At 32.8% G+C, this 8,901-nt stretch overlaps 1 protein-coding gene across 4 annotated transcripts in view; it reads right to left on the bottom strand.

Annotated features, from left to right (window-relative positions):
- The window catches only part of vdra (vitamin D receptor a), a 59,449-nt gene that overhangs the window by 1,129 nt on the left and 49,419 nt on the right, over nt 1-8,901 (bottom strand). For all 4 annotated transcript variants that reach the window (XM_016504407.1, XM_016504408.1, XM_016504406.1 and 1 more), the window contains 5 exons: nt 6,990-7,174; nt 5,597-5,696; nt 1,968-2,148; nt 433-582; nt 283-401 (listed from right to left, as the gene is read on the bottom strand). In XM_016504407.1, the coding sequence (XP_016359893.1) occupies nt 283-401; nt 433-582; nt 1,968-2,148; nt 5,597-5,696; nt 6,990-7,174 (735 nt within the window). The remainder of the gene's footprint in view (nt 1-282; nt 402-432; nt 583-1,967; nt 2,149-5,596; nt 5,697-6,989; nt 7,175-8,901) is intronic.

Below are 8,901 nucleotides of genomic sequence, written 5' to 3' on the forward strand. Positions count from 1 at the left end.
ACAAAAAAGCTTTTTTTCACATCTACACTGTGCAGTTATTGTTTTTATGATAATATGCTAACATTTCGTCATTTATCTGGCTGTTTGTGGACAAGCTGTCATGTCCCTGGCAAGTTTCATTTTTGGGAAAATAATTTGTTTAACAGTCAAGTATTTTTAAAAGTAAGGATCAGTAGTGAAGTTGAACTACAAAATACAATGCTTTATTCCAAATACAGCGGTGCTCAAATGCATCTGATTGCATGACAGATGCATGTAAAAAACACAACCACGAACACACACCTGGTGACAGCAGGCAGATGGCCATCAGCAGCACATGTTCCTCCTCAGCCATGTTAAGCTTCTTCAGACCCACTTGAAACTTCACCAGTGGCTCCAGCAGCTCCAGAGTGTGACCCGCTACACACACACACACACACACACACACACAGGTTGGTGACGTCATTGACGCAGTATTTGAAGTCCGGTCCTCCGCAGCTCCAGCTCATGTCCTCCAGACTGAACGACTGATTGGACCTCAGCATAATGATCTCGATAGCGCTGGACTTGAGCAGAGCGATCTGATCTTCTGCCGTCAGGTCCCTGAGACACGAGACACACACACCATATTCTAGATATTTCTCCAAATCTAGAGCTAGAGCTCTAAATTTCTTGTTTTGATTCATTTATAGCTGTGAAATAATCAGCTCTTAATACTTGTGGACTGAAGATCACACACATACTCCAGATTCTTCTCGAGTGTTGTTTGTGCAGAAAGTGCTGTGATGATCTGAACGAGCCACCGGCGGCCAACATTAACACTCGCTAAGTGCCAAATGACAGGAAAAACTGGCTTTGCTAAGTAAATAAAACCATTCATCGCCATTTAACTGCTGTTAGAAGATGGTGGACGTTACACACAGTGTTATTTTAGTATTATTTATATACTATTTATTAATATTTAGAATTAGGTTTTTGATATTTTCAGTTTTCATTGTAGTTTAAGTTTTAGTTTGCCTGTCTTTTTTAGTAGTTTTTTTTTCTATTTCAGTTTTAGTGCTCTCCATGGCAAAATTTATCATTTTCATTTAAGTTTTTTAAATTTTAAGTTTCATCAAATATTTATATTTTATTTTATTTCAGCTTTATTTCAATGAATGAAATCAATCTGTAATTGTTCTGATATTTTCAGTTTTCATTTTAATTTTAGTACTTCAATTCAAACTTATTTGAGTTAGCTGCCATGGCAAATTTAAAATTTTCATTAGAGTTTTAAAATTTAAAAAAAGTTTTACAATTTTACTTTCATCAATATTTATATATATTTTTTTTATTTCAGCTGTATTTCAATAAACGAAGACTATTTTTAATTTTGATATTGTCAGTTTTCATTTTTTAATTTTAGATCAGGTTTTTGTATACTTTTGTAATTTTTATTATTTTTAGTTTTCTTAAATTTTCGTATTTTATTTTATTTTATTTTATTTTATTTCAATTTTAGTAATTTTAGTACTTAAACTTATTTAAATTAGTTGCCATAGCAAAATTTTATATTTTTATTTAAGTTTTCTAAATTTTAAGATTCATCAAATGTGTATATTTTATTTCAGCTTGATTTAAATGAACACATTTTTTTTTAAATAGTTTTCGTTTTAATCAATGACAACACTGCTTAGGTAACATCATTAGGAAGTAGGGTTGCAAAATGGTGGAAAATTTTCAGTCAATTTCAGAAATATTTCAGAAATTTTGGAAACTTTCCAGGATTTTTTGGAATATTCCAGGGATTTTTGGAAACTTTCCAGAAATTTACCGGAAATTTTCCACCCCTTTGCAACCCTATTAGGAAGTGCAACATGCATAGTTTAAACTGAATTGCAAGAATGAAAACCAAACACTCACTTCCTGCCTAAGTGGATGGTTTTTGGCTGGAATTAGCCACAATAGCACTTCTTAGCAGGTCAGAAGAGAGGAGAACGGAGTCTCACCTGAATCCAGGGATCATCTTGGCGAATCCGATGACTTTCTGGATGCTGTAGCTGACGAGGTCGGCGAGGTGCGGTAACATGGACAGGCGTGAGTTGTCCTCCTCGCTGGAGTCTGGACTGCCGCCGCTGTCCTGATACGTCATCAGCAGATTACTGAAGTTCAGCTTAGTGTCCACAGACTCTACAGAGACACCGGAGAGACAGAGCGAGACGTTACGTTACATACCACACACATACACTACCGGTCAAAAGTTTAGGATCAGAACGATTTTTAATGTTTTTCCAGGTGTTTCTTATGCTCATCAAGGCTGCATTTATTTGATCAAAAATACAGGAAAAAATTTAATATTGTGAAAATATTATTATGATGTAAAATAACGATTTTCTATTTGAATATACATTAAAATGTAATTTATTTCTGTGATCAAAGCTGAATTTTCAACATCATTACTCCAGTCTTCAGAGTCACATGATCTTCAGAAATCATTCTAATATGCTGATTTATTATCAGTGCTGGAAACTGTTGCTGCTTCATATTTGTTTTTGGAACCTGTGATACTTTTTTCAGGATTCTTTGATGAATAAAGTTAAAAAGAAGAGCATTTATTTAAAATAGAAATCTTTTCTAACAATATACACTACCGTTCAAAAGTTTTGGGGTCAGTACATTTTCATTCTTTTTTTTTGAAAGAAATTAAAACTTTTATTCAGCAAGGATGTGTTAAATTGTTAAGTAGTGATAGCACAGATTTATATTGTAAGAAAAGATTAATATTTTGAATAAATGCTGTTCTTTTTAACTTTTTATTCATCAAAGAATCCTGAAAAAAGTATCGCAGTTTCCAAAAAAAATATTTGGCAGCACAACTGTTTGATAATTCTAATAATAAATCAGCATATTAGACTGATTTCTGAAGATCATGTGACACTTTAATAGTGGAGTAATGATGACGGAAATTCAGCTTTGCATCACAGAAATAAATTATATTTTAAAGGATATTAAAATAGAAACCATTATTTTATATTGTAATAACATTTTGCAAGATTACTGTTTTTTTCTGTATTTTTGATCAAATAAATGCAGCCTTGATGAGCAGAAGAGACTTCTTTAAAAAACATTACAAGTCTTACTGATCCCAAACTTTTGAACGGTAGTGTATGCCACAAGATTTTAGCTGTGACTAGATGTTTCTTGCCTCATTAGATCCTTATTTTACAATAGTATTTATTCATATTTAGAATTAGCTTTTATTTTGATGTCTTCATTTTCATTTTAGTTTAACTTTTAGTATACTTTTGTCATTTTTATTAGTTTTTTGTTTTCTTTTTTTTTATTACAGTTTTAGTTTTAGTACTTTTACTACTTCAACTTATTAAACCTATTAAACTTAGGTTAGTTGCTAAGGCAAAATGTAAAAGTTTTTTTATTTTAAGTTTCATCAAATATTTATATTTTATTTGATTTCAGCTTTATTTCAACGATTTAAATCGCAATCAACGATTGCAATTTTCAGTATTCATTTTAATTTTAGTTTAAATTATACTTTTGTCATTTTTATTAGTTTTTGTTTAAATATGTAGTTAACATTTTTGTAGTTATATTTTTATTTCAGTTTTAGTAAGTTTAAGTACTAAAATTAAGTTAGTTGCCTGTGACAAAATTTTAAATTTCCTTTCATTTTTTAAATTACGTTTAATCAAATATTTATATTTTATTTAAATTAATTACATTGTTTTGATACATAAGTTTTAAACTAAAATTAAAATGACTAATTCAATGTACAGTATGCTTCATGTGTCCAGAAATGCATCAGTGCATGCATCAAGGTGAGTGACTTTTGCATTATCAGATGTTTTTTAAATATTTTATATGATTTAACTCATATAGCCAGAGTGTGTTCAGGTAGATAAAGATTTCTCAAAATCATAGAAGGGTGAAAATTTGTGATGTGCTTGATGGGTAACAGTTTGTGCAAAAACATGTTGATGATTTTTTGGTGTTAATTTGAATCACTTTTGTTGTGACATTCTTGCCGTGAACAGACTTTTAGAGACTTCAACAATGCAAAAAATTAAGTTTGTCTTTAGATTTCAATTCCAACCCATATCTTTAAAAGTTTTTTCTCCACTTCAGCAGCACTTACACACACCAGACTTAAGAGTTTTATTCCTCTCTATATTCTGAAGGTTTTTACTGAAGCGTTTGTTCATATATCACTCACATTGATTTATACAACATTTTATTCCTAAAAACACTGTGAAAATCCATATCTTTAAAGGGACCATGAGTTTTTTCTCCGCTTCAGCAGCACTTACATACACCAAAACTTACAGTTTTATTCCTCTCTATATTCTGAAGATTTTTACTGAAGGGTTTGTTCATATGTCATTCACCTGAGTTTATTATTGCACTTTATCTATTTGCATCTGTAAATTTCAATTACAATCCATATCTTTAAAAGTTTGTTTCTCCACTTTAGCAGCACTTACATACACCAAACTTAAGAGTTTTATTTCTATCTATATTCTGAAGGTTTTAATTGAGGGGTTTGTTCATATTTCAATCAGGCTGATTTTTATAACATTTTATTCCTAAAAACATGGCGAAAATGTGTTTTTTTCTGTCTGTTGATAGTATTCTCTTATTTACAGAGTGATAAAAAGAGATATCCAAAATCCCCTCTGTAGAAACCTTTAACTCTAATGTCAACAAAATGCCTTAAGACATTAATTCCTGTTTTCTGAAAAAAAATGATCAAAAATAAGTTTATGCTTAAAACAAGGCAAACTTTATTAGTGGGGTCAGAAAAAAATTATTTATTATTTCCCTTTGAATTCAGTTTATTTTTCTCATTTCAAGATCAACTGTTCAGAAAACAAGACTTACATCTTCAGTAATTTTGCTTCTCAAATAAATGTATCTTGATTTAAGAATGTTTAGAAATTTGTGCTGGAAAACAAGACAAGTAACAAAATCATTGCAACAAAAAAAGTGGGAAAATTATGTTTTCAAGTTGTTAGAAACTAACATCTCACAGAATTAAATATTCCTATTTAAATGTATTTTGGGGACAAATTTGTGACCCTATTTAGATTTAGCTTAGTGAGTGTGTGTGTGTGTATGTGTGTGTGTGCGTGTGAGTGTGTGAGTGTGTGAGTGAGAGTGTGTGTGTGTGTGTGTGTGTGTGTGTGTGTGTGAGTGTGAGTGAGTGAGTGTGTGTGTGATGTGCTACATTTCATAAATAAAAGTTGTCGTTCGTTTTACCTTTAATACTTAAGAATATTAAAAATGTAGTACTTCCTTGTACTCAAGTAAATCTTTGAATTACTTTTACTTGAGTAAACGTAAGAAAGTAATAGATTTCTAATTTAATTAAGCATGAAATGATAATTAATATGAAACGTAGTGCAGTAAAAAGTACAATATTATGCTTTGGAATATTGTGAAGTAAAATTTTCGAAAGAAAAACACTCTGATAAAGTACAGTACAAAAAAAAGTACAAAAGTAAAAGTACTTTTACAGCAAAGTAAAAATACTTCACTACTGTCCACCTCTGTGTGTGTGTGTGTGTGTGTGTGTGTGTGAGTGTGTGTGGTGAGTGAGTGTGTGAGTGTGTGTGTTTGTTACCTGGTGAATGGTTGAATGAATCTGATGAAGCGTCAGACAGAGAGTGAAGAGACGCGGCACGACTGGCGCTGCGGGTGACTGGACCCTCACGGACCGGAGGCTAATCACACAAAAACCTGATATTACAAACTATTACACAAACACTTAGAGAGGAAAACCACAGGATGTGTTCAGAACAGAGTCTCCATTAGAGAACACAACAAACATCAGAAATAACTGCACTAATAAAACATCACAGTGTTCAGAGAGATGAAGGTGAACTCCAGCTCAGGTTTCACGAGGAGAACTAGAGCTCAAATTCTGCTCGTTAATGAAATGACTGTAAAAGGAGAGTCTTTAGTAACTACATTAACATACAGACACATGATCTACAACAGATTCAGCCTTTACAAAGAAAATAAACTCCATATACACGTATTAAACTCATATCAGAGTCATTAAAGTCCAGAATAGCAGCAACACAATTGGTTGTAAACGTGTTTGCTCGTCAGTAATAATTTACGAAACATCAAATCAAAATCACAGAATTAGTCGCAGCTTTTTCATCAAAACAAAACAATAATTTACCTAGTTATACCCATCCCTGCCAGGTTCTCTGTTTATTTGTAATGCCTTACAAACCAGATCGCATATTAGATAGATTTAATTTATTTTGGTAGATACAGCTAGATGATTATTGTTTATTTATGCACTTATGAAATACTGATTCTATTGTGTTTTGTTTTAGATTTTTTCCCCCCTTTAAATTTTAGAGTTTAAAGATGTGAAACAGAAGAAACACACACACACACACACATACACACACACACACACACAAAAGATATAGAAAAAGAGTTTACTGTTTGAAATGGGAAAAACCAAACACTTTCTAAACAAGCTGATGCAGAAAAGCTCATATAGCACCGTTTAAAAGTTTGGGTTCAGTCATTTTTTTTAAAGAAATTAATACTTTTATTGATCAAGGCTGCATTAAATTGATCAAAAGTGACAGCAAAGACATTTATAATGTTACAAAAGACTTCTATATCAAATAAATGCTGTTCTTTTGAACTTTCTATTCATCTGTGAATCCTAAAAAATAAAAAGTATCAGTTTCCTCAAAAAATATTGTGCAGCACAACTGTTTTCAACATTGATAAAAATCAGGAATCTTTCTTGAGCAGCAAATCAGCAAATTAGAATGATTTCTGAAGATCATGTGACACTGAAGACTGGAGTAATGATGCTGAAAATACAGCTGCGATCACAGAAATAAATTACATTTTAAAATATATTCACACAGAAAATTGTTATTTTAAATTATAATAATATTTCACTGTTTTTACTGTATTTGGGATCAAATAAATGCAGCCTTGGTGAGCAGCAGAGACTTTATGAAGGAGTCTGAACTGACCCTGAATCGGACGAAATCGGAGTAGGAGTCGTCGTAGGTCTTGTGATGCGCCTCCACCAGTGTGTTGATGATCTGCATCTGCTCCTCGCTCAGACGAGGTTTCCGCGCCTCCCGCGCCGCCTCCTCCTCCTTCCTCTTCAGGATCAGCTCCTTCTTCCTCAGCACCTCCTCGTCTGTCAGAATGACTGAGACACAGACAGAACCAGTTAGACTTCTGAAGATGCACAAATGACGAAATAAAACAACATTAACTGAAATCAAACAAAATATAAAAAAACAGCTAGTTTTATAATAACAGCTATTATTTCCAATCTCCATTAAATTTAAGCAGAAGTAGTAAAATATCTATAACTGAAAACAAAAAAAAAGTATATATATATACTCAGTCGCAGAAAGACTGAGAACGGGAGGCGTTTCAGACGCGCGCTCCACTTCAGTTTAGCGCCAGGCGCGCGAGTCAAACGAGAGCGGAAATGGTACTGTGCTCGCAGCGCGTGCTCTTCAATTGCACTCACAAAGGCGCCGGTGCGCGCTATATCCTGTATCCTTTCATATCAAAGCGCGAAATAAACTACGTGCATGCAATGTCGTGGTCAGTTAAGTAATGAAGTTACCAAAAAGGCGATTAAAGCTGCCTTAAAACTGTGCATGCATGTAATATATTTTACATGAGTCACATATAAGAACATGTCTCTGAAATGGTTTTCAAAACTGTCCTGGAGCAGCCCAGCACTGTCTCACTCATCTAACACACCCGATTTAACTCGTCAGCTCATTAATAGAGACTTTAAGACCTGAAGTGGGTCAGAAAAGGTAAAAAGAGTTGAGAGAAAATATGATGTGTGTCAGATCCGCGTCACGTTCAGCAGCGGCAGCTCTTAAAGTAATAGCAGCCAAAATAACCTTATAACCAGCCGCTGTGATGTCTATTAATCAAAGGACAAAAAAAAGAGGAAAAAATAACTTTTATAGCTTTAAGGATTCATCTATATTTAATTTAGAATTTAGTGTTTGATAACTTCAATTTCAATTTCTGTATATTTCTGCTGAAGGGCACAGGTAAATATGACATTTATTATAATGGGTTTATGTGAAGATTGTTTTAAGTTCACTTAAATTAGAAGTTATTTTTTAAAGTCTAATAAATGTTCAAATTGATAGCTCTCAATTATACTGTGGGGGGGGGCAATTTAATAGAGAAATAAGTATTGGTATCATTGATACTGGCCTTCAGTCATAAAAAAAGATGCCATTAAACAAATATTTAAAAACCCAGCAAAATTACTAAACTTAAAAATGGAAAAAATAAAAATAAAAACAAATGTAAATATTAATATTAATAAAAAGTAATAAAAACTATATGGACATGGGTTATAAAGAAATGACAAAAACACACAACAAAATTACTAAAGTTAACACAAAATGAAAATGGAAAATACAAAAATAAAACCAAATTCTAAATATTAATAAGCATTTATAAAAACTATACAAACTAATTCAAGATATTAAAAGAATAAAAACCATAATAAATACTACAAAAAATTATAATAAAATAACTTTAATAAAAATAACACTGTCAGTAACGATAATTTTTCCAAACAACCATGTCAACACTGAAGTTCCCTTTCAGTCGGTCACTATGAGTCACGTCGTGACCGACGAATTGGGATATCGCTTCGATAGACCAATCTCACTTCGAGAGATCAATCTACTTCGAGTGTAAATGGCATGCGATGATTGCAGGTGGTAGCAGGTGCAACGCATACCAGCTTTTCGCTTCGGAGTCGAGCGATCACATCGTTTTGCTCCTGACTACTCTACTGAGAGAAGAAGACTGAACGAGTTCAGCGTGCTCTTGGAGAGCTCTTCGTGTTGGCGGTACAGCGCTTCAGCGGTGGTGGTTTCCCATGCC

Source organism: Sinocyclocheilus anshuiensis, unplaced genomic scaffold (assembly GCF_001515605.1).
Source record: "Sinocyclocheilus anshuiensis isolate Anshui unplaced genomic scaffold, SAMN03320099.WGS_v1.1 scaffold1762, whole genome shotgun sequence".
Taxonomy (NCBI): Eukaryota; Metazoa; Chordata; class Actinopteri; order Cypriniformes; family Cyprinidae; genus Sinocyclocheilus; species Sinocyclocheilus anshuiensis.